This window comes from Rhinichthys klamathensis, unplaced genomic scaffold (assembly GCF_029890125.1).
Source record: "Rhinichthys klamathensis goyatoka isolate OS25496 unplaced genomic scaffold, OSU_Roscu_1.1 h1tg000183l_1, whole genome shotgun sequence".
Lineage (NCBI taxonomy): Eukaryota > Metazoa > Chordata > Actinopteri > Cypriniformes > Leuciscidae > Rhinichthys > Rhinichthys klamathensis.
Window position 1 is genome coordinate 573,046 of NW_026606711.1, and position 27,376 is coordinate 600,421.

The 27,376-nt window shown below is 38.8% G+C and overlaps 1 protein-coding gene across 45 annotated transcripts in view; it reads left to right on the plus strand.

Moving 5' to 3' along the window:
* Positions 1-27,376, plus strand: part of LOC130094923 (calcium/calmodulin-dependent protein kinase type II subunit beta) — a 70,640-nt gene that overhangs the window by 6,246 nt on the left and 37,018 nt on the right. For 36 of the 45 annotated variants that reach the window (XM_056261480.1, XM_056261477.1, XM_056261486.1 and 33 more), the window contains exons 3-8: positions 10,366-10,425; positions 12,823-12,877; positions 13,874-13,939; positions 23,451-23,523; positions 26,712-26,814; positions 26,995-27,078. In XM_056261480.1, the coding sequence (XP_056117455.1) occupies positions 10,366-10,425; positions 12,823-12,877; positions 13,874-13,939; positions 23,451-23,523; positions 26,712-26,814; positions 26,995-27,078 (441 nt within the window). Of the gene's footprint in view, positions 1-10,365; positions 10,426-12,822; positions 12,878-13,873; positions 13,940-16,069; positions 16,143-23,450; positions 23,524-26,711; positions 26,815-26,994; positions 27,079-27,376 lie in introns of all 45 variants that reach the window. The other 9 variants (XM_056261476.1, XM_056261483.1, XM_056261478.1 and 6 more) reach the window with 1 other exon arrangement.

The window sequence follows — 27,376 nt, forward strand, 5'->3', positions numbered from 1 at the left end:
TGCTTAATTTTTGTGGAATTTTTTTCAAGAACATTTATTTGAAATAGAAGTATTTTATAACATTATAAATGTCTCACATTTGATAATGCATCCTTGCTGAATAAAAGTATTCATTTCTTAACTTACTCTCCCCAAACATTTGAATGATGTGTATTCTGAATAAGTCAAAATAGAAAAAAATACCATATTAAACCTAGTTTATGTCAAAATCCCATGTTTACTATGGTACAAATATAGTAAATTTTTGGCATTTTTCGGTGACTGTGCTAAATGAATTATGGCGGCATGGATGAGTTTACAGTAAATGACTAGGCGAATATAAAGATGTCAGCGCTTGTAGTTGGCGTGTTTGCTGTGGTGCTGTGTGATATTCTGGGAGAACAGGCCCGTGTGTGTGTGTGTGTGTGTGTGTGTGTGTTTTGGGAAATGTTGGCGCACGAGGGCAATCATACGGTCTGCAGGTCATCACAGGCAGCCTGACCGTTTGGCACACCACAGACAGAGCGTGTCTGTGCGGCCAACATGCCAAGAGCACAGGATTCATCTCCCCACAGAGCGCAGACATACGTGTACATGCTCGAACACACACCCACGCTGGTGCGGAGGGGCTTCACTTCTCAAGTACTCGAACACAAGGGGCTTTTGTTTGACTGTTTGAGAGCTGCGTTTCTGCTGCCATCCTCAAACAAAGCAATGCCACACTTCAAGTGGAAAGATTTCAGATTGCCGCCTTGTCATCGCTGCTGTTGTTTTGACTCAGCTTTTGACCACATCTGACACCTCACTGACGCCCATGCAATGATTCGTTTTCAGTGTATTCGTATTATTGTGGTTTGCGATGGAAACAGGGTTTATATGTCATGTGAAGGCAATGCCAGTGCTGAAAGAGTTAATGCAAAATGTGGCAAGTTGAAACTGGAGCAGATGTGAGGGGGCGGGGCCAGGGTGGGGTGATTGACACAGAGAGCAGCCAATGACTACGCAGCTCCCTTCCTCAAGAAGGATTATCTTATTACGCAATGGACCCTTTTCACAGACTGTTAAGACATGTTTCCACTGCTATTAACCTCAAATTTGAGCAAATTTGTATAAGTTTTATATTTTCACTTGTAAAAATTGAAGTCGGCGTGATACAGAAATTGTAATACTCTTTTCTTCCCTATTGCGATGCACATCCGAGTGAAACGGCTTTTCGAACAAGGAAAAAATGTAGAGTGGGACCTGATTTTGCGCGTTGCGAATTGATTGGATGGATGTGGTTTTCTATTGGTGGATCTCATGTGAATGACAGGTTGCCCCGCCCTCACGCCAGTAAACGCATCATCAGAGAAGAGAGATGTCGCTGCAAGAGGGAGAGGAAGCTATTTTGATTAAAGATTACGAGGCACATGAATTAAAAAAAATGATGATGTGCACGGATAAATCATTTATAATAAATACTGCAATATTCCATAAAAAACAAGAATGGTCGATTTTGATTTCATGGTGACTTTAATATACATTTATAATACTATACATTGTGTTTTACTATCGTTTTGCACTGATACTGTTGGATGAAACCAAACTTGAACTGACTTGAGCTTCATAATGACACGTGTAGAGCTGCTAGCTGAATCGACTCTTTTATAATTGATGAATTTTGCTACATCGACAATTATTGAATTGAATTGATGCTGGATAATGACACTTGCTTCTGAAGAGCTGCTTCATAGCTGAATCAAATTCGTTTCATAATTGGAGAACTTTACAGTTATTGAACTGAACTGAATTGAGATGAATAATATTTTGTAAGAGCAGATTGAATTTTGTCTCATATTTGATGAAGTTTGCATCACTTCTGATTTTGTAAAGCTGCATTGAAACAATCTGTATTGTATAAAGCCCTATATAAATAACGGTGATTTGACGTGGCGTGAGTGTTTCAAATACAGCGACTGAGGGATTTGACGCATCTTTCCTCTCACTCTTGATTATTTTTTTTATTTTTTGGGGGAAAAATCATAGAAATGCTACCATGGATTTTTTTTTTTTTTTTTTGCTCTTGGATCAAATGGGAACGCATGATTGATTTCTGTTGGAGTTCCCGTTCACCAACGTAGAAGTTTACTCAACTATGACGACTTCCACTTTTAAGGACCTTTAAATGTGAAAAGAATCCATAAGAGCTGCTTTGGGAAGTTGTGATTTGCTGTGATCGCAGAACCTGCAATGCAGCATGGAGTTGACCTGGATTTACCCGAGTGTCACACACACACACACACATATGCGGCTCTGGAGCGTTTAGCAGGACTGAACCCGCTAGGTTGATCGGGGCTATCGACTCAGTGATTGTTTCCAATTATAACAACCTACCACTGGGAAGAATAACGATTGTTTGAGCTGTAACTGTTTCTGACAGGCCTATTATCCTGCCATGCTTCTGTGGATGCAACCGTGAGGTGGATGCAACCGTGGATCCAACCGTTCATTTACCTCTTGCTTAATTTTGTGTGCATCAAAATTGCTTGTATTTAGTTGTACCTTGCATTTTGTTGTAAAATGTTCTTTACGTATGGTAAATGATTATGATGTTTCTCATTTGGATAAAAGCATCTGTTAAATGTACAATGAATCAATTCCCCGATGGATAGAATCAAGTCCTGGCCTATATATCTTTTCTTGTTGAATTTCCCATTTTAAGAGGATTTCCCATTCTACTCCACTCGAAGTTTGCATCGCTTATAACTTGCATTTGGGAAGTTTGGGCATCTGTCTTCCTAAACTTGTAAGGAGAAGCACTTTTAAACTGGCTGTTGTTGCCAACAGAAGAGAAGCATTGGCTGGTCCTTTTTTTTTTCATGACTTGAGCATTTAGAAACAATTTATGAGGCAGTTGTCAGATTTCATTGGTGACTTCAAATATGAAATTTAATCATGAGCTTGGTGAACAACTTTGGAGAATTTGATTGATGTTTCCCCATTCACAGAGATGATTGCAATAGCTGCCTGAGAGGCGTTTCAAAGATGGCCGCCGAGTGAAATGACTCGCCTGAAAGGGACTTTTTTTTAAAAAAAGCTTTAACTAAAGTCTCCCTGTGGTTTTCTGCCAAAATAAAAGCTTGATAGTTTATCGTTTAAAAATGAAGAAATCCTTAGTTTCTAAGATCTATAATTCAATTCTTTTAATGCAATACACTTATATTCCAGCTGTGCACTCCTGGGAAAGGGATGGTTTAGTTAAGCCTGACTGGGATGTGGTATGGGCTAGAAGTTTCACTGCATCTAAGAACCTGGCTCACCAGATGATTCATTATAAATGGATTAATAGGGCTTATATTACTCCTAGTGTATTGTATAAGATGATGGTTAGATCTGATCCATACTGTCATCTATGCAACACATCTACAGTAGGTTCTTATTTGCACATGTTTTGGGAATGCCCTACGGTGGTTCCTTTTTGGACTTTTGTAAGTAATGTTCTTTCGGATATTCTACATTTGGATATACCACAAGACCCTTTGCTATTTCTTCTTTTAGATGACTCCGCTCTCCAGTTGAATGCTCAACAAAAAAGGACTTTATTGGCAGCAAGCACTGCTGCCAAAAAGACTATTTTTAAGCTATGGATAGAACCATCCATACCTACAACTTGGTATGGTCAACGGCGCAAAGGACAAGACTATTTAAAGCTGGGCTAAAATCGCGGATAATTTGTCAGATAAACTGAGATTTTGACATACTACATTTCCCCCTCTCCTCTTTTCCTTTCCCCTCCGTATTCTACATATCCCTTTTAAGGTTTTTTTGTTTATATGTGGACAGTTTTCATGGCATCTGTCTGTATATAGTTCATGTGAACTCAGATATGCTCCTGATTTGGTAAATAAAAAAAATAAAAATTATCAAAAAAAAAAAAAGAAGAAATCAAGACATTTATAAATGCCATAAATGTTAGTGTTGTAGTTTTACTCTAACATATTTTTTATTTTACAGTAAAATATTGATATATAATCACAAAAATGTTGACCAAATTGTGCATTTTTTTTACTAACATAAGTGAACTTGAGAGAATGCATCTTTAATCCCCATAACTAATGTGAGTGAAGTGAACAGGTCAGTGTACTGTAGCTGTGGCGTGTGGTTCATTACTGTAGTCAGATCGGATCGGCAGGGTCTGGTGCTTTTTGCTGCAGAGGCGTTTTGTGGTGTTTGGGTGTCAGCATTCTCACAGCTTCACACCAGTCACTCCGCTCAATGTGACAACTTCTCGAGCTGTTGTGTGTGTGTGTGTGTGTGTGTGTGTGTGTGTGTGTGTGTGTGTGTGTGTGTGTGTGTGTGTGTGTGTGTGTGTGTGTGTGTGGATTTTTTTGGTGTGTTTGGGAGAGTTGCAAAGAGGCCTCAATGATGTTCTGTAAACTGACTATAGCTTCAATAGCAATTTAAATGGCTCGTATAATGCATTTTTTTATGTAATTGCATTTCGTCCCTGAGGTCTACTTAATCTACACTACTGTTCAAAAGCAAAAGCTGTTCTTTAAAACTTTAATCAAAAAGAGAATTGTTTTTATCATGGTTTCCTCAAAAATATTAAGCAGCACAAATGTTTTTAACATTGATAATAATATTAAATGTTTCTTGAGCATCAAATCATATTATGATTTCTGAAGGATCATGTGACACTGAAGACTAGAGTAATGATGCTGAAAATTCAGCTTTGATCACAGGAATAAATCATATTTTAAAATACAATAAAAATATAAAAGCTATATTATGCAATATAACTTTTTAAACTGTTTTTGGTCAAATAAATACATAAGAGACTTCTTCCTGACCTCAAACTTTTAAATGTTACTGTATTGAATCGTGACTGTCGTGAATGGAATGGGACTGGGGCAAAAACATGTTATTAAATATTCTCTTGTTGTACAACAGGTTTGTAAATGCTTCTCATTACAAGATTAGAAAGTTGTTTGGTGCGTGTTGCTCAGGGTGTGTTCACACTTGGCATGTTTGGTTGGATTTTGTCACTTACTGTTTTTCGCCTACTATATAGTACAAGTATGCGATTTCGGATGCAGCCCTAATGATGCTGGGATGATAGACAGCGGGCCGTGTGTGTTTATCAGGACTGAGTCGTGAAGCGCTGGAGATAATCTGTGCCCTGTTTCCCAGCTGTCCTCCTTCCCGTATGACTCATGCATGGCAGACAGCAGGAGTGTGCCGGAGCGGTCCAGGTCTCTCGGCTGTGTGCGTCTGTCTCTCCGTATCATGCGGATTCCTTCGAGTCGAGCATGTCCTCCACAGTCAGACTAGAAGAGGTTGCACTGGTTGGCCGTTGGCGTGTGGTTTACAGTAGATCCTGTGGTCTGCATGATGCTGAGCCTGACCTTTGCTGCCATGTTTGAAGTGATGTACAGACCGCTTTAAATGCGCACTTTAAAAGGGTTTAACCAATGCGAATGGAGCAGGAACTGTTTGACTGCAGGAAAACAACCGTCACTGCCCTTCAGAACTATAAAAAAAGCTTTGTTCAAAAGATTTGAAATGAATTATTGATCTATTTTCACATCAAACATCATGCGTTCATCCTGCCATGACAACTGAAATTAGTTATTTTCAAGATATTGGTGCCATTTTGTGTTTGATTGTTCCATCTACGAAATGCACAAAAAGTTTGGAGTAAGTATTTTTTTTCTATTAAAGAATTGAATACTTTTTATTAAGCAAGGACACATTAAATTGATCAAAAGTGACATTTAAAGACATTTATAATAGGGGTGTAAGAAAAAATCGATACACTTGAGTATCGCGATATTTTATTTTGCAATACTGTATCGATTTTCAAAAACGCAATATCGATTTTTTTTTTAGTTTACGTGCAAAAATATTCATACTATTGCCGTGGTTCGCGTTTATGTTGTGTTTAAATCCCTACCACTAGATGGCTAGAATGAGACGCACCACTAGTGTCCTCGCCTACAGTGTCTATGATTTTGATTAATATGCGCGAGGGAGAGAGAGCAAGACAGCGCGCGTGTTGTTTGAAGGATCCACTTGTCCGTGCGGCACTTCAGTCGCGTCGCACTCCACTTTATTCCTATGGGTGACGTCACGCGACTTTAACGCGCCCGCAAAGCATCCCGGGAAGGCGGCGCTTCATTTGGAAAAATGCTGCGAGTCAAAAAGCTGGCCGATGCCCAGCTTTATGCAAATGAATCCGCCAAACGCGACGCGTCTATCCAATAGAAGTAGTCTCTCGAGGGGCCTTTGTTCTAGACTGGCCGCTGGGTCAAAACCACGCCCATAGCGGTAAACTTGAGGAACGCCCATCAACTTACAAATGTGGAGAGGCGTGCGACACCACGCTTCAGTCGTGTCGCAAAAGTGGATCAGTACCGCGCGCGCGGCCGGGGCGCTCTCTCTCTGTCTCTCTGTCTCTCTCTCTCTCTCTCTGCTCGTTTGCGTCCTGTCAAGCGCAGCAGTCTTTCTATTCTACATCACTCACCGATAAAAAAAGGCTTTGGCGGGACACAAATTTGTTTTGGCAGCCGCTAAAAAGCGGACGATTTGACGGGTTTTAAAAGATTAAATACAACCCGAAACTAAAAAACAGACCCCGCCTCTATTTGAGACTGGCGTTTATTTACCCAAACCTGTCGCCACTCGCCACATCAGGCGTGTAAAAGAGACCGGCGTCTATATGGGACTCGCTATTATTTGAAGTTTTACGGTATGTGTTGGATGTACCCTGTATGAATAATAGTGCAAGCATTTTTTTAATGACAGATTGCCCCTCAGATTGCACCTTTTGTGTTATGCATTAGCCTAGATGTCACAGTAAGGGGCTATGTATTTTCTTTAACTGACTATTTATATATTTGTTCCTCAATGTTTCCTTTAGGAATTGGGGATATTCAAATTAATTAACCAATCATTAATACCATTGATCAGCCCTACCTAACGTGGATGTTTTTTCCACTAAGAAACAAACATTGTTATGTTATTTTGATTTATACTGTGAAGCTTTGATACAATTGTGAAAAGCGCTATATAAATATACTTGACTTGACTTGAATTGTGTTCGTGTTTTTGCAACACAAAACGTGTTGGATGTACCCTGTGTACTAGGAATAGTGCAAGCATTTATTTATTTTTATTGACATAGACAGATGTCTTTTCTTTTTTCAGATTGCACACATGTGTGTATGTTATGTATTGTGACAGGGGCTATGTATTTTCTTTTATTAAGGCCTACTTGAGCATATACAAATTTGCTCACTAAGAACCTGTGAACCACAATCCCAAACTGGCAGTTTGATTTTCTGTGTACTGAATTGTTTATCTAAAGCAGTGTTTCTCAACCTCTCCTGCAGGGACCCCCTGACAGGCCATGTTTTTGTTTTAACTCTGAAATGGCACACCTGATTCAAGTAATTAAAGGCTTAATGAGTAATTAGAGTAGGAATAGTTCAATTAATCAATTAGTCAACTACTCATTAAGCCTTTAATGACTTGAATCAGGTGTGCCATTTCAGGGTTAAAACAGAAACATGGCCTGTCAGGGGGTCCCTGCAGGAGAGGTTGAGAAACACTGATCTAAAGTAAACTTGTTTGAATTTTATGCACATCATGTCTTTTTTTTTAAATAATACTTTCTAAAATTGTAGTCCTACTTTAAAAAAATCGTAATATATCGCCTTTTGCACAGTATCGAAATATATCGCAATATATTGAATCGTGACCCATGTATCGCGATACGTATCGTATCGCCAGATTCTTGCCAATACACAGCCCTAATTTATAATGTTCCATTTCAAATAAATGCGGTTCTTTTGAACATTCTATTTGTCAAAGAATCTTGTAAAAATGTATCACTGTAATTTTAAGCAGCTCAACTACTTTCAAAATTGACAAGAAATTGTTACATTTTTAAAATAAATGCTTACTAACCCCAAACCTTTGGATGATACTCTATATCTTGCATTATATGAGCGAATAAGTGTGTCTGCTTTCTGATACAACACTTTTCACGCCACTTTTCACAATATAAATGCAAAATTGACCCAGTTTACAATAAGTAACAATATGAAGTACTGCTAGTCACTAGCAGAGCACTGAAGAAACGAAAGGGTGCGACGATGTAACAAAGTATCCCAAACTAGAAAACATGTGGCCTATTTACGTATTTGTCAGACTGTAAACAAACCTGTCACTACTACAACTATTAAACTAAAAGCTACTGAGCAATACAGATGGCAGAGCATTAATTAATATTATTTCATAAAACAAAAAGGAAAATTGCCACGGCCAACATATTCGAAAATCAGTGAAATAAGCACATTTTAGACCATCAGATATAAATCTGATACACAATATCAGTGGTTTTACTATGAATACAGAGTTATCATGATCGCACCACCACCAAAAGTAATTGTGTCTGCTTTATTATAAAACACGCTCTCATTGCGAGTGCTACACTAGCACTTAACACACACTTATCGCGACCCTTTTAACAGATGTATAATTTTATAGGAAGTTATAAACCGCTTAAACTGCAATAGGTGACAAACAATAACAATACAATGAAATGATCAACTAACTACAACCAATTATCTAGCCTTCTAAACATAGGATGCTAAATACAGGTGTAAACGGGGTCTAAAACACCTTGAGCTTGACAACTTTCCACCACTTCCGGTAGTCGAAAACGCATTAAACCTGTATTGCTTTCGTAGTGTAAACGCTCATGTGGTCGAGTGTGTTCAAACAGCCACTAAACACCGTCTTCTCTCCGTCTACTGTCCTCATGAGGGAACATTATGGGAAGAGCTCTAGCCAGACGGGGTTTAAACTTTATCGGCTGGAGACTCAAGTTTGGTTTGAAGAGGAAAAACGTACCAAGCACAATGTTCTCTCCATTCCTGATTTCTAACACACACACTCACAGCGTTCGGCTGGTCTCGCGGCTCAGAGCAGAAACTAAAGCTGATTCTCTCCGTGTGTTTTTCTGTCGTCTCCAGGCGTGTTCATATGTAAATTGCGTGAGCTTATTTTGTCCATTAGATTGAAAGATCTGAAAAAGCCCAGTCATTTACCCGTCAATAGACCCTCCCCTCGAAGAAATCAGGACAGAAGTGCTTGAAAGTGGACAGAAGAGACGGATTAAAACACTAGGTGGGAATGTTTTTCCCTCGTCTACTTGTGATCCAATCGACCAAAACACATCTCAATATCAGGTGTATTACAGGGCCATATAAACATATACCTAAAAAACAAACATATTTTTAGCCTACTCCGTAGATCTGCGTGGAAAGTTTTTAGGTTAAACAGGCCATCCATAACTTAAATGTTGCTATAGTAGCCAATGAAAGTAGACTAGAAAGCCTGTGCACTTTAATCTTGATTGTTAGGTCAGGATAGTCCGGGTGAGGCGCTGGCCCTTGATAAGTATAAGTAGTCTTATTGTTTATAAATATTCATGGTCTTATTGTGCAGGTTTCGTTCATTTTCATATTCTTTCAGCATAATGCAAGGACTTTCTCCGCCTCTGAAACGACTTTTCCGCTGATGTAAAAAGCATGTGTGGGCGGGAAAAAATAATGATGATAACCACTTGTCACGATCGGTAGATAAAATAGTGGCAACTTACTGTTTCAGCACGATAATTAGACATTTCAGCATGGTATATTTGCATCAGCGTGATTTTCTCACGGTCTGCAGAATCTCCAGCGTTATTTTTTAATGTTTTATTTTATATTAGTTATTGTTAAAATAGTTTCAAGTTATTATTATTTTTTTACGGTTCAAGTTTTACTTTTCGTTAATCACCCTGATCTGCTGTAATGGGATGATTGTCACGTTTTTTGGGGTCAGTTGAGAATGTAGAGTAGGAATTAGTCAATCATACTCAGTAATCTGGCATATGTTGGTTAGTTAACAGCTTGATGTTGAGGTTAAAGGGATAGTTCACCCAAAAAATTAAAATTATGTCATCATTTACTCATAATGTCGGTAGCCAAACAGTTGATGAATCCCATTGACTTTCATAGTATTTATTTCTCTATACTATGGAAGTCAATGGCTACTGTCAACTGTCTGGTTACCCATATTCTTCAAAATATCTTCAACAGAAGAAAGAAACTCATAAATGTTTTAAACAACTTTCAATTCGATTTTTGGGTGAACTATCCCTTTAACTAAAATTTATGTGAAATTAGCATAGTTTCATAGAGGCTAAACTTCCACAAAATGATTAAATTCCACAAAAGATTTGTGGAATCTATTCATTGGTTAAATTACTTTTTGTTTACATTAAAAAAAAATGCACTGCACATTTAATCAATCTGCAATTTCTCCATAACATTATCGATCCAATTGTTTTCCCAGATCACCAGAAGCTGGAACGGGAAGCCCGCATCTGCCGTCTGCTCAAGCATCCCAATATCGGTGAGTCTGAGGCATCGGCCATTAAAGTTAGCGTCAAAGATGTACCTGAACTTCTCCACTCATGACAAAATGAGCTCGAGGGACAGTGATATAGAAAGCTTTCCTGTTAACTCTTTCCCCGCCAGCGTTTTTGATCATTTTCACCAAAGTTTCATGGCCCCCAGAATATTTTGTGGTATGAATATCTGAATATGCAATATTTCAAAAGAAAGAACAGAGACTCTGCTTTTAAATAAACAAAATCTGTTTTATTCTTGCTTTATACCTTCCTTTTTATCAACACTTGAATGTGGGTAAGTTTCATAAAAAAGCAACATTTTGAGCAAAAAGCTGAGAAAATCGAGTTTTTGTCAAAGACCATCCAGATTGGATTCAGAACGATGATCAAAACACAGATGGAGTAGATCGAGTCCATCAAAGCTGCACAGTCCTATAGCTCGTCCTGGGTCGACATTTCATTCAGTAACATTAGGCAGTTTTGATTTATATGCTGTTTAAAGGTGTAGTATAATGGCCTTTTCACAAGATGTAAAATAAGTCTCTGATGTCCCCACAGTGTGTATGTGAAGTTTTAGCTCAAAATACCCCACAGATATTTTTATATAGCATGTTAAAATTGTCACTTTTTGAGGGTGAGCAAAAACGCATCGTTTTTGTGTCTGTCCCTTTAAATGCAAATGAGCTGCTGCTCCCGGCACAGGGGGCGGAGCTAGCAGTTCTTAGCAGCTTCAGTTACCTCACACAGACATGCACTGAAAATATCCAAAACTTTTAGCCTTTTATGTTCGAACCGGAGTCAGACAAAGATGGAGAGACTTAAGAAGAAGTGACAACATGTAGACAACATTTCTGAATGGTTAGATGAGGACTATCTAATAGTCATTGATTAGCATATTCTGTCTTGATAATCTATAAATCATGTTCCAGGGTCAGGGTTTATGTAAATTTTAGGGTTAGTGATGTCACTAACCCAGAAGGAATGTCGCGTAGTCCCTACCAGCCGTTTGTTGTAGTCCTTAAAAAGCAATTCCTTTAAAAGCAAATATCTCCCTTTGCATTGAACTTTGAGCGTCGTAACTTTGCAGATGTTGTTTATGGTCAAACAGCAACATTACACGCTAACTCAGTGGTCTCAAACTCGCGGCCCGCGGGGTGATATTTTGTGGCCCCCTACTTGACATTAAAGTTTAATGTTAGTGCGGCCCGTCGTTGCGGGTGCCGCGTTTTTTTTTTTTTTTTTTATCCCTTATGGGCTACCATAGATTGTCTCGTGACAGCTTACGGGTTTGTTGTCAATAGTTGTCATAGACAACCGCGAAGTACAAACATACTGCGTCTGGAAAAAAAATGAGCGCGCCGCTTCAATTATGAGCGCGCTTGCCGCGCCTACATTTGAAATAACGAACTTGAGCGCGCAAAATATGTGAGCGCGATATGTGACCAGGACCCTTGGGGAGCTACCACCAATCAGGCCACGAGCTACTGGTAGCTCGCAAGCGACGTGTTGGAGACCCCTGCTCTAAAACAATGTGAGAATAATCATTTTGAGCTTGTAATATGTGTCCAACAGGTTGATAAGAAGGTTTGCTTTGATTTGTGCAAAGTCTGTAATTTGCCTGAGACACTATACATGTGTAGAAATAATTCAATAAGACGGGCAGACATGACTGCAAATATTTGTATTTCAAAAGCAATAATTGTTTTTCGAAGTATAATATAAGGAAATGTGCCTTCCAAAAAAAAACATTCAATATCATTGAAAATAAAAAGGACATGAGCAAATATAAGTATCACAAAGATGTGTTATAAGGAAAAGGAAAAGAATTTGTAAAAATGAACTTCAACTGTCAGAGGGACAGCCAAAGTCCTTTTAGTCTCTGGGACAGCTCATGAAGAACCAATCATGTACAGAAAGGAATGTTCAAATTCAGAGGAACAGTTCAGAAGAAACGTTAATAATAAAGATTGAGAAGATTGGATCAGTTGTGCTCCTTTCTTGGAATACTTGAATACTATTTTTTTGTGGAATACTTGATGCGGCCCAGCCTGACCCCGACTCTACCTCCAGCGGCCCCAGTTAAGTTGAGTTTGAGACCCCTGCGCTAACTAAAGTTAGAAAAGTGAAATCATAATCAACCACCCCTTTAATGTTGATGATCTCATTATTTTACTTATGCATATGCTTGCATATGATATCGCTTGTTTCTGCTTCTTCTTCGCCTGTATTTTGATCAGGAGATCTGTAATAGCGCCCCCTACCGTATAACAGTGTAAAATTCTGTCAATGGCCGGGAAAGAGTTAATTTCATTTCATAATCTGCTCTTTGAGTTGTGCTGTGAGTGAATGGCAAATGAAAGTATTTGATGATATAATGACTCTCTTCTTCTTTAATGCAGTGCGGCTCCATGACAGTATATCAGAGGAAGGCTTCCATTACCTCTTATTTGACCTGTAAGTGTTTCCATATAATGTGCATAATATCTCTTTCTCTCTGCTTTGTTTTTGCTCAGTGTGCTTCAACAGACGCCCACCCACTCTACCTTCCCCATAGCATCCCTCTCTCTCTCTCTCTCTCTCTCTCTCTCTCACTCGAGAGCCAGTTTCCATAGCAACAGAGCCGGGCTGCCCAGTCGAAGAGAAATCCTGCATCAGGGGTTTCCCCCCCGAAGCCCCAGTGATCTCTCTTCTAGAGGATTCCCCCATCCATACTCTCTCGCTTTCTTTTCCTGTCATACGCAACCATGCACACACATGCATGTCTGTAAATTAATATTACAGCTGTCTTTAGTTTGTCCTATTTAACTGTGCTTGTTGAATAAATGCTGTGTCTTCATTTATTCTTTTTTTTTATTTTTACGTAATTTACTGTTGCAATTGTGAAGTATGTAAGTTCTGCAGAGCAATTCAAAATCATGCCAAGGTTGAGCCAGGTGTTGCTCTGTCGGGCTATTTACACTTCAAATAAATCAACCTGACCCAACCTAACCTAGCATAGGAGAAAACATTTTTCTTATGTTAGTAGTAGTAAAAAAAAAAAAAAAATTTTTTTAAATTTATTCGTTTTTGTACATTTGCTACTACATGATTTCATTTTTATTTTATTTTCAAAAATATTTAAAACATTTGTATTATTATTAGTTTATTCAATTTAAAATATTTTATTTAACATTTTTTACATTTATTGTATTATTTTATTTTATTTAATATTTTATTTAATAATATATATTCAATTGTGTCATTTTGTTTGCATTCCTATTTTCCTATTTTTTTTATTTATATGATTTAATTTCATTGAACCCATTACACCCAGCAAGTGTTTTGCAATATGAATGCGCAGTTTTTGCGATGCCAGTGTAAAGCACACCACACTGAAGTTGAAGAATTACAGAATAAATTTGCATGTGATTATGGTGACCGTGGTGCCGATATCTTCTCTCTGTCCTGCAGTGTGACGGGTGGAGAGCTGTTTGAAGACATTGTAGCCAGAGAATATTACAGTGAAGCTGACGCCAGGTAAAACAGCATCTCCATTTTCTGTTATCCAGTCCAGACCCTCCCACGACCATTTCCTCTCCATCCACATTTCTGTTTTCCTCTTTCACTCTCGTTTTATCTGGACAAACGTATGTACTTTGTACACATTCGAGTATAATATGGGAGTAATACTTTCGTCCACATCATGTGAGTGATAAATGAGTTTTTTAAATGTTTGAGGCAGTGTCTCGCTCTCTCCGTGCGTCTGCAGATCCCTTTCCTCCAGTTTTCCCATCGGCTTCATTTTTTTCCCCCGTTCCATCTATTCCTGTTTCAGATCTTCTCACAGTCACACACAACGACACACACACACACACACTGCAGTCGCCCTCAGGAAAAAAGCTTTAATCAATTTGACTGTGTGGGAAAGCATGTGGGAGTGAGAGATGCGGCGAGAAACGGAAAGAGAACGAGAGATGCTTACCGAGGGAGCAAACACAAGAGCTGGCGAGTGATGAGACTACAGGGCTCAGTGAGCTCATCCGCCATATTCGTGGGTAGAAACGTGTCACGATGCCGCCCATCCACCGTCAAGACGATGAAATGTATCCTTCCGGAGGGCCGTAGCCCCTCCACCTGCCTCCACTAGAGCAGTGTCTGAAAGTAGGCCTCTAATTCACACACATAATGACAGTGTCGGCTCATATTCAGCCCTCTCCAGCACAGCGCCACATGAACCCGCACACTGGCTTCATCTGAGCTCGATCTGTTTCAAGAGCACTAGAAATCCCTGACAGACACTTAACAGTTTATGTTGAAAACAGTTGTGCTGCTTAATATTTCCGTGAAAACATGATTTTTTTATGAATGGAACATTTAGTTGAAATATAATATTTTGTAACTTTATAAATGTCTTTACTGACACTTTTGGTCAATTTAATGCATCCTTGCTGAATAAAAGTATTAATTTATTTTTTCTTATTTATTTTATTTTAATCTCACTGACCCCGAACTTTTGAACCATATTGTATGTTTTTATATTGGCTATTTATTTATTTTAAATTTATTATAAAGGTATTTTTAAAATTTTCTTTACAAAAACATGTGTTTTACAAAAAGAAAGACTTACAACATTGCTGATTAGTTTGCAGTTTTCTAAACTTTTAAACTCTTTTCTTTTTCTTTTTTTTTCCGTGTTGACGACTTCAGAATCTTTTATTCGGCTACATTATTTGAGTGATAAAACATCATTACATCACAGAAAACTAAACCGTTAAAGGCTTAGTTCACCCAAAAATTAAAAAAATCTGGCAGTAATCACTCACCCTCATGTCGTTCCAAACCCGTAAGACTTTTGTTGATCTTTGGAATACAAATTAAGATATTTTTGAAGAAATCGAAGAGGTTTCTGAACCACCCAGCAACGTCATTGCAAATTTCAAGGCCCAGAAAGGTAGTAAAGACACCGTTAAAATAGTCCATGTGACTACAGTGGTTCGACCTTAATGTTATGAAGTGACGAGAATACTTTTTGTGTGCAAATAAACTAAAATAATGACTTTATTCAACAATTTCTTCTCTTCCGTGTCAGTCTTGTTTTTTGCACACATAAAGAATGTAAGATTTTGAGTGGCAGTGCGGCGCTGGCCTAAAAGGACGAGTGACTTTTCTCCCAACGGTCCCGAAACGCTCTCACACTGCAGACCATCCTTATTAATGAGGCCTGTGTTAGATGTGTGTGAGGAAAACACCGTAAGCATTTCAGAAAACAGTTGATACACTCTTAAACATCCAGACACACACACACACACAGATCATTTCCATATTTCCAGCTCTACTCTGTTTGATTCATCCACCCTTCCCTCCATTTCTCCATCCCACATGTGAGCGTCATCGGCACAGCGCCCTCACAGGAAATGATGCGTCCCCGCCTGACTGCTTCTATTGTTCTGCGCCGTGTAACATCAGGTCTTTCACCGTTATCACTCGTCTCATTTCATCACCCTCTCCATACAATCATATCAAACGGTCTCTCTTATCTGTGTTGTTCCTGTCCCGCGCTCGTCTCCCCGTGACTAATTCACCACCTCCTTCACGGCTCTCTTCCCTCATCGATTCTTTTTCTTCTTGTTTCCTGTCTGTCCTCTCCTCTCTCGCTTGTCTTTACAGTCATTGTATCCATCAGATTCTAGAGAGTGTCAGTCACATTCACCATCATGACATTGTGCACAGGGACCTGAAGGTCAGTATGGGAAGTGCACTGGCCCCCTGCATGTGTCATGTGATTCTTGCCTGTTTCGTGCCGCCCATTTGCGTGTCTGACTGTCTTGAACCGTACGTCTGGGACTTCAGGTGTGTTTCTGCACTCGATGGCTGTTTTCACACTTGGTTTAATTGTTTAGTCTGAACTGGAGTTTAATTTCTCGCTATGATCTCGTTTCACATTGTGTTATTTGGCTACAATTCGCAGTGGATTTGCGCACTAGTGCCCTAGCTGCAGTTTTTTTTTGCCATTTTAGCTAGAAAACAGGGTCTAAGATCGAAAACATTGCTTAAAATGCACAGGGAATTGCAAGAAAGTAAATAAAGCACTGATTGTTGGAGCATGTTTCACAAGAAAATACTATTTCAGACTTTCTTCAGAATTTCACGTTTAATTCAACGTGTTACTTTCCATTTCTTTGTAATTATTTGTGATATTTCTGAGTGAAAATAGTTTTAAATGATATCCTATACGAAATGTTTTGTTTGTGTGCGAGTAGTTTGGTCTGAATTCCTCTACAGGTCACTTTCCACTTTGTATTATTTGGCTATGATTCACAGTGCAATTTGTGTCATACCATCGTAAACACGTCTGTTGCAGATGCAAGTTGTCAATTTTGAACAAGCATCAAAAAGAAGGTTTTATTATAATGCCTCAAATTGTGCTTTATTGATTTCACTTTAAGGTACTTTTAGGAAAAAAATGAGGGTTCTGTCTTCATTGCTTCATGCCGTTCCAAACTTGCATGACTGACTGTCTTGTGTGAAACACAATAGACAAATTTGACATTGAAAAATGTACAATTGCATGCAACAGCGCCACCCACTTTTTCAGCGGCGTTGGTTTCGGGAAGTATTTTTTTCCATTCATTTCTCCCATTGGAATTAAAGTCTTGATTAAAGCATTATAAGCCATGAACCAAGTCAACCAGCTACAAGGTGAATCATAACATTACAAACTTTGATTTGAAGCAAAAAAAAGTATTTGAAAATCAGACAAAAATACTAAAGTACAAGACCATGTACTTAACAGCTTTAGTGGTTGAAAGAACTAAAATCCCATGAAGCATTATTTAAAAATGACGGAAAAAATATGAAACTACTACTATATTTAAAAATATTGATTATTTTATATATATATATATATATATTTGAGTATTTTGAAAGTAGGGAGATCTACTTGATTACATAATTTGTGGTGCTTCATGGGAGTGGGCGGAGCTAACGAGATCTTTTGCTGCTTTTTGCTTGTTTCGACTCTGATTGGTGGAATTTTCCGTACAGCATTATGGGTAATGTAGTTTTTCAACCATGATTTCCGCTGTTAAACACTATTATTTTAAAACTACATTGAAAAAAATGCAGGCTGACATCTTTAACAGAAGCAAATACCATTGATTAACAGCCTCACAGCTCACAGTAAGGTTCTTTTAAAGGTTTATAAGTTATCATTCAAAATCAATTTCCCTATGGGGAAAATTGAGTTTTTACTTCCGAAACCCAACTGTTGCACTCTAATAGTTTTAGTTAACAATAACAATACTGACCCAAACGTTTTTCAGAATATCTTGTTTTGTGTTCCGGAGAAAAAAGTCACACAGGTTTGGAACGACATGAGGGTGAATAATGACAGAACTCTCACTTTTGCATGAACTATTAATTTAAAGTACTAATATGCATCCTTTAGGGGTTGATAAGGTATATTTGAGCGTTCTGCCCCATTGATCAAACCAATCAAATTGTGACGTCATATGAAGTCGGGTCGGCAGCAGACGCTCGAGTGTGAAAACAGCCGAACTGCTCTTGATGCACTGAGAGTTTCTCCTCACCCGTTCTGTCTGCTCTCTGTTTGTTTCTTGTATCGCTGTCTGTCTTCCTTTTTGTTGTTTCAAAACAGTGTCATTTATCTTTGCAATTGGGTAATTCTCGGGCGCGTGTAATGTATTGTTTCAGTCAAGCCTGGCATTCAGGATGACAGAGTGCCACTGTTTTGTTTAATAGGCACTTGAGTGAAGGGCTCTTACAGAGTCTCGCAGTTTGTTGTGGTCTTGATTCAGAAGCTCAAATAAAGCTCCTGACTGTTTCTGCTCAGTTCAGCCGGACCTTTGAGAGGGGAAACGGGAGGTTACCTGCGCCATACGACCATGCATTTGATAGGTCTGACCTCTTGACTTGCTGACAGAGGTAAAATAGTCAGGAATTGCACTTTTATTGCTCAGGAGACTTAATTGAGTTCTTATTTATTTCATTTACCCATCAACTTTGTTTCAGGTTGTTCTCCTTAAATCCTGTAAGAGTGTAGAGACATACAATTAAAATGGATCACATTGATGAGATCATTTGGTCATGGGTGAATTTGACACTTGCGACTCAAAATCAAAATTTTGGGGTCATGTGCTCTAAAATCAATGATAATGAATTGATTTGCTCTAAAAACATACTCAGGCTCTAAAAACAATCATAACTTAATGTTGTATGTTTTACATTGAGTTTTTTGACAGAGAAGTTAGTTGAACGGATGTAGCTCATTTTATCATCGGGTCAAGTTATAATTAAATGAAATTATCTGCTGAAATATCTGAGAATTTCACTTGAGCTAGTATTTGCAGGACAAAGATAGAGGTCTATACGGTTTTCTCTCTTTTTTTAGTTATTTATATTTTTAGTGATGGATGGATGGATAAGATGGATTAGATAGATAGATAGATAGATAGATAGATAGATAGATAGATAGATAGATAGATAGATAGATAGATAGATAGATAGATAGATAGATAGATAGATAGATAGATAAGATGGAACAATAGATAGTTAGAGAGATGAGATGGTTTAGCTAGAAAACAGGGTAACGTTAGTAAAATGCCCAAGAATGAAAACGTTGTTTTGCTCAAATTTTTAGTTGCTCTAGTTTTACTACCAAAGCTTTAAATGCACAGGGAACTACAAGAAATGTAATTAAAACAAAGATTTTTGGAGCATGTTTCACAAGAAAATACTATTTCAGACTTTCTTCCAAATTTGATTTTGCAGCTGGGCTTCAATAAATGTTGCTTTCAGACTGGAGAAGTTTTGAGCTCTCGAAGTTACACTGTTGAACTCTTCTACCTCAAAGGTTTAAGAAAAATTGGATTTCTTGTGTTATAACTCCTTTAAAGAGATCCCATTTGTGATTTTTCTTTCTTGCGGAATCTTTTTATGTTAAATTAGTGAGCCCAACAGTGTTAGTCTCCGGGCTCTTCAGCTGCCGGCCTGTGAGCCAGATGCAGCCATCAGTCATTTCTATTGCCTCTCGATTGATATTGATGAGATTGCTGTGCGGCCAGAGACGAGTCCAGCACTCAGTGCAAGCATTTGGAGCAGAGTTAGAGGTTAAGTCTATAGTTCAGTCATTTGCACCATTTGTGATTGTGTCTATTCTGATAAATGTGTCTTATTCAGTAAAGAGACACTGATGGTGGAAAAGTGACAGAGAGGTTAGTTGAACGGATGTGGCTCATTTCATCATCAGATCAAGTTATAATGAAATGAAATGAAATTATCTGCTGAAATATCTGAGAATTGCAGTTGATCTAGTATTTGCAGGACAAATATAGAGGAGGTCTATTCTATTTTCTCTTTTTTGGTTTAAGTTATTTATAATTATAGGGATGGATGGATGGACGGACAGATGGATGGAACAACAGATATATGGATAGATAGATGGAACGATATATGGATAGATGGATGGAACGAAAGATAGATGAATGGATGGATAGGAACGATAGATGGATGGATGGAAAGAGATGGATGGATGCATAGATAGATAGATGGATGGATGGATGGATGGATGGATGGATGGATGGATGGATGGATGGATAGACAGATGGAACAATAGACAGATGGAACGATAGGCGGAATGATGGATGGATGGATAGATAGACAGATAGATGGATGGATGGATGGATAGACAGATGGAACGATAGGCGGAATGATGGATGGATGGATAGATGGAACGATAGACGGACAGATGGAAGGATAGATAGATAGATAGATAGATAGATAGATAGATAGATAGATAGATAGATAGATAGATAGATAGATAGATAGATAGATAGATAGATAGATAGATGGAACGGTGGAACGATAGACAGATGGAACGATAGGCGGATGGATGGAATGATAGACAAATAGACGGACGGATGGAAGGATGGTAGATAGATAGATGGAACGATGGATGGATGGGTAGATAGACAGATGAAACGATAGGCGGATGGATGGATGGATGACGGAATGATAGACAGATGGAACGATAGACGGATGGAAGGAAGGATGGGTAGATAGATGGATGGAGCGATAGACAGATGAAACGATAGGCAGATGGATGGATGGATGGATGGATGGATGATGGAACGATAGACAGATGGATGGATGGAACAATGGATGGATGATGGAATGATAGACGGATGGATGGATGGATAGATGGATGGTGGAATGATAGACAGATGGAACGATAGGCGGAATGATGGATGGATGATGGAATGATAGACTGATGGAACGATAGGTGGAATAATGGATGGATGGATGATGGAATGATAGACTGATGGAACGATAGGTGGAATAATGGATGGATGGATGATGGAATGATAGACTGATGGAACGATAGGTGGAATAATGGATGGATGGAACGATGGAGGGATGATGGAATGATTGACAGATGGATGGATGGAACGATGGATGGATGATGGAATGATAGACGGATGGATGGATAGATGGATGGTGGAATGATAGACAGATGAAACAATAGGCGGAATGATGGATGGATGGATGGTGGAATGATAGACGGATGGAACGATAGGCGGAATAATGGATGGATGGATGGATGGATGGATGGATGGAACGATGGAGGGATGATGGAATGATAGACGGATGGATGGAAATATGGATGGATGAATAAAATAAAAATAGTTGTTTTGTTTTTCATGTCAGGACATTATGTTCAATGAAAGTGCTCAGATCTAATGATTACCACTCTCAGACTCATCTTCATCTGGGTATGTTGTCCCCCAAAAGAGGGCAGTTGAAGAGTCGTGGTGTAGAAGAACTAGAAAACAGCTTTCTATGTTCCAGTTTTACCACATGAACACACATGTACACACACACTGACTCTCAGTACATCAGCAGCACACGCCTACACAGGCTGACTCACACGTCCACCTTCCTCTCCTCACACACCGGTACATTTCAACACACAACTGCCAAAAAACACTCCAGGGCCACCTGCCAGTCTTACCTCTCTTTTAGCCATTCTTTCTGGCCTCAGTCTTTCTCTTTCTCCTTCTCTCTCTCTCTCCTGATGCTCGCTGTCGTCGTGGGTGGTGAAGTGTGTAGTGTTATAGCTAGAGCTTCCTGTGTCAGTAAAGCAGGGTTTCTGTATGCAGGAAAAGCATCACGTCTGCCGTTGCAAAAGACGTAGATGCACGTTAACACTTCTGCGGACTCAACGCAGTTTATAATATAGAGAAAGAGGCTTCATTTCATCCAGAAGTGTCAGAAAGGGTGATAGTGGTTGTCTTCCTCAAGTCCCAAGTTGCTTTTAGTTATGTGCTATTTTTTTTTTAATGTGTTTGAAAGCTAACCCTTCAGTTTTCTTTGCAGATAAGATAAATCCAAGAGTGAATCTCTGTGTCTGGGTCATGTTTTACTCTGAAATCAAAATAAAGAATTAATTAGCCGATGACTGGAGCCCCTGATTAAGACAGCAAAAATGTGGGATAAAATGTGCTTAACTGGCATGGAAATGTCATAAATGTTTTAAGAATTTTATTTTAAATGTTATTTATTTGTTTTTGTTTCATTTATTTAAAATATAACGAAAAGTAAATGATAATAATGAAATAATATTTATTTATGATAAATATAATACAAATAAATTAAATAAACATTAAAGGGTTTAGTTCACCCAAAAATGAAAATGAAAAGGTAATTGTATTCTGGCGGCTCAGAAAAGTTAGTTAAAACATCGTTAAAATAGTCCAAGTGACTACAGTGGCTTAACCTTAAGTTTATCAAGCGATGAGAATACTTTTTGTGCGCAAAAATAAAACTAAAATAACGACTTTATTCAACTATTCGTTTTCCTCTGAGTTATACACTTTCAAAAATGAATTTAAAATAAAAAAATACATTTTGGTGTTTATTACAGCTCAAACAACATATACTTAAATGTTTAGCACTTTTATCACTGTTTTTTTTTAAACTTCAAAGGGTTTTCTGTAAAATGACACCGAAATTGTCCATTTTGACAAAACTAAGTGGAAATGGGAAGAATTTAATTTTGGGTAGGCCAAATCCAGCCGGAAATCCCCCAAAATGGTCCAGGATCTTAACAGGTTAAAATATGATGAAAAATTAAATAAACAATAACAACAATAAAAATCATTTAAATAACAATATTAACAACATTTCTAAATAAATAACATTTTCTTTTGATTTGTGGGGGAAATGTGACCTGGACATGAGATGGAGATTCATCCGGTAGATAAAAGTCTTTAACCTGGCCCTTGCCAGATGAATTTCGCTCCGCCTAGCTTCACTCACATCCATCTGGAACCGATCCATTGAAATGGCGTTTCAGAAGGCTGGGCCTTATCAAAAATCCTTGCATATGATTGGATAAGCCACTTGTCTGTCATCTTTATCGACGTGCTATTTCAACCACTCACACCGAAGCCAACCCGTGACGCTGAAGAATCCGGTCGGGAGAAGGCACTGATCTATATAACATCGTTTCCACCAACAAAAGCCTTAAGATCCGTTCTCTGATGTTCTTTTAATGAAACAATATTAGGTGGATTGGACAACACGGATGAAATCAATGTTAACAGCATCAATGTTAATGCTTGTTTCCTCGATGCGAGCCGCCATTGTTGTCTGAATCAAAACAGTCTCACGGTCGCTTCTCCACTACGTCACATCTATGAAACTCCCGCCCTGCGTCCTGATTGGCTAAACCATAAAGTTGGTTGGAGAAATCACTCTCAATGGAGGAGGTTCCAGATGGATGTGAGTGAAGCTAGGCGGAGCGAAATTCATCTGGCTAGGGCCAGGTTAAAAAGTCTTTGCCACACTTGTGAAAATTTGCACGTTTTTTGGAAGAGGGAGTCACTTAACGTATTTTATTATGTTTGGCGAAGAAGATGTTACATTTATTAGTAGCTCCTTGTAATGGCCCTGCATTACCTGCCTGTGCCTGTGCACGAGAGAATGGCATTGCTCAAACTAACATGCGCCCCCTGGTGTTTGCATGCAGTCACTGCATCCAGCAGATCCTGGAGGCGGTGCTTCATTGCCATCAAATGGGCGTGGTGCACCGAGATCTCAAGGTGAGTGACAGGTGATGTGTTTTTCTGTGCTTGTGTTGTGCTTGCGTTGATGTCCAAATGTGCCTCGTATGCTGTACGATTATAATGAGAGTCGAATGGTGAGATGATTAATAACCTGTAGGGGGTGTGGCTTAATACTCAGGATCCCATTTGGCATGGGTGACTGTGCTGTTGCGTGCATGGATATCTATTTCTTGCTTAACTTCAGATTGGGCTAGTATGTCAGATTCATTTTTCATTGTTTTTTTATGTCAATTTAAATGCAATTTGTTTGAAGAGTTCACAAACAAGTTGACGCTGAACAAGAATGGGATATCGTTCAGCGGTAGAGTGATCAAGAATGTCTATTAATAAAGTAAATCGGGTCAGTTTTGATTTCATGTTGCTTCTCTTCCTAATCCTGCTTTAGTTTAGAAGGCTTTTTTTTTATATTTCGAAGACTCAGATTATGCAAATCTCAGTCTGGATGCGTTTCCAGTTCCATCCTACGGATCCTCAACCAGAACGCATTTTAAATCACGAGCCCGAAACTTCAAGATGCCGTCTGAGCTCCACGAATAGACCGTCCGTCTCTGTTTCAATACGGCATCTGTAGCGTGAGCATAAGAAAGAGATCAAAGATTGAGCCTGAATAAGTTTCCCATGATGCTTTGCTCCTCTGGACCCAATTTCCCACCTGGCTCGACTTCCACCAGAGCAGAGGGAACGTAACCTACTTAATAACAGCACACACACTCTCGCTCTCCTGCTGAACATTGTGTGGAGGTGTGAATGTGTGTGATAAGTGGGATGATGTATTATTAACCGATAGGTCTAAATGAGTGACAGTTGGTTACGTGACAGCCTGCATGTGCGTTTTACATTCGACATGAAATTAAAATGAACCCTATTGGATTTCTTGATACCGTTTGTTAAATGGTCTGTGTAAATATTTATGGAGGTAGATTACCGTTCAAAAGTTTGGGGTCAGTAAGATGTTTTTATGTTTTTGAAAGAATTCTTTTGCTCACCAAGGCTCAAATAACCTAAAGCTATCTTATTTATTAAAGATAATAAATAAGATTAAAGATCTTTAGTTTCGGTCAGTTTAATGCATCCTTGCTGAATAAAAAAAGGATTAATTTTTCTTTAAAAAAATAAAAATCTTACTGACTCAACTTTTGAATGGTAGTATGTCCATATTTATGTACAGTTTTTAAGATCAACATGAAATCAAATCAACCCTTGTAGGTTAAAGGTTCTCAATGTTCTGTGTAAATATCTGTGGAGGTACATTTTTTTTAAATGAACTTTCTTCAAAAGTAAGCTAATTTTACTGAAATCTACTGAAGTCTCAGAGGAAAGAGCATATAGGTGGAGATATTCCTGGTACCTCTGCTGGAGTGGCAAATCTGCTTATTTACACACAAAAAAAAATGTTTTAAATGCATTTACACAAATTAGGAGTGTAAATGTATTAAAATAGTTAAATAAAATGTGTGTGTACAGTGTGTGTATATATATATATATATATATACACACTCACTGGCCACTTTATTTAAGTACAACTTGCTACACCAGGTTGGACCCCCTTTTGCCTTAATTCTTCATGGCAAAGATTCAACAAGGTGCTGGAAACTTTCCTCATTTTGGTCCATATTGACATGAGAGCATCACACAGTTGCTGCAGATCCATAATGCGAATCTCCCGTTCCAGCACATCCCAAAGCTGCTCTATTGGATTGAGATCTGATGACTGGACTATGAACTCACTGTCATGTTCAAGAAACCAGTTTGAGATGATTTAAGCTTTGTGACATTGAGCGTTATCCAGCTGGAAGATGATACACTGTGGTCATAAAGGGATGGACATGGTCAGCAACAATACTCAGGCCGGCTGTGGCGTTTAAAGATCCTCAATTGGTACTAAAGGGCCCAAAGTGTGCCAAGAAAATACCCATTTCACCATTACAGCACCAGCAGTCTGAACCACTGATACAAGGCAGGATGGATCCATTCTTTCATGTTGTTTAAATTCTGACCCGACCATCTGAACGTCGCTGCAGACTCATCAGACCTGGCAACATTTTTCCAATCTTCTATTGTCCAGTTTTGGGGAGTCTGTGTGAATCGTAGCTTCAGTCTCCAGTTCTCAGCTGACAGGAGTGTCACCGGTGTGTGTGTTCTGCTGCTGGAGCTCTTCTGCTTCAAGGTTTGACGTGTTGTGTGTTCAGAGATGCTCTTCTGCACCTCGGTTGTAACGAGAGCTTATTTGAGTTACTGGTGTCTTTCTATCAGCTCATCTGGTCGCTGACCTCTGACATCTGACATCAACAAGGCATTTTCTCCCACAGAACTGCCGCTCACTGGATATTTTCTGTTTTTTAGACCATTCTCTGTAAACTCTAGAGATGGTTGTGTGTGAAAATCCCAGTAGATCTGCAGTTTCTGAAATACTCAGACCATTCTGTCTGACACCAACAAGCATGCCACGTTCAGTCTCTTAAATCCCCTTTCTTCTCCATTCTGACGCTCAGCTTGAACTTCAGCAGATCGTCTCGATCATGTCTACATGCCTAAATGCATTGAGTTGCTGCGATGAGATTGGCTGATTTGATATTTGCGTTAACGAACAGTTGAACAGGTGTACCTAATAAAGTGGCAAGTACTTATATACACAAGTAATTACAAATTTTAAAAAAAATCATTTCATAATTTTAGAAGTTTCAAGAACTGAGTGTTTTTCCAATCTCTTTATGGGCATTGAATTTAAATGACTTTTCCAGTCATTCTTGATCAAGAGAAAAACAGTTTTCTTTACTCAAATAGCAGCTTCTGTGTGCTTAAATATTTGAGAGCTTGACATATCTAGAAATATTTATATTTACTATAGAAATGTCCATGATTTGTTAAGATTTAATATTTTTCCATTTTTTAATAATAAGGTCAAAGGTCATAGATATCAAGTAGGAAGATCTCACAAATGATTTTAAATGGAAAGCAGTGATAATTAATCCGATTTTTTTTTTTAAACAGAGTTGAAATCAATATGAAAGTGCTTGTAGCGAACTCTACAGGTGACAGCACTCTGCCCAGCACAGCTTATATTTTGTATGTCTCGCGCACAGCTGTGGTTGTATGTTATGCGGTGACGTGTATCAGATTTGGGTTCAGCAGTAACATGAGTGCACCCCTGATCTCCCCCCCAGCCGGAAAACCTGCTCTTGGCCAGTAAATGCAAGAACGCCGCCGTCAAGTTGGCCGACTTTGGCCTGGCCATCGAAGTACAAGGGGACCAGCAAGCCTGGTTTGGTACGTGGGCACTTTAAACTCTCACCTGAGTGTTCATCATTTGTTGAATATTTTGTTATTTCCACATACACTGTGATACCCAGATGTTTTTTTTTTTTTAAACGTCCAGGCAGTGTTGAGATGGAACGAGTCTGTATGTTGCATTTTTAGATGTGTATTTCTTTTTACTTTCGCACGCAGGGTTTGCTGGAACGCCTGGTTACCTTTCCCCAGAAGTGCTAAGAAAGGAGGCTTATGGGAAACCTGTGGACATTTGGGCATGTGGTGAGTCACACACTCCCTCCCGATAGAGTTCTTTGCATCTATTTCCATCTTCTTTCTCTCTCCCGACACCCCACACATATTCAGATGCATCATTCTCAGATGTGGAGAGCTCTCTCCGGCAGGTGTTGTCAAGAGGCTGTTGCCAAGCGCCGCTTTCACCACCGTCCTGTTTCACATCCACTTTCTCTAGAGTATCTCTAGTTGAGTTGAGCGGTTTAATTACTTTGCAGATTAGTAGGTGGGATGGTGTTGTTTTGTCTATGGTCGGGAGTGATTCATTTCAACTAGGTTCATTAGG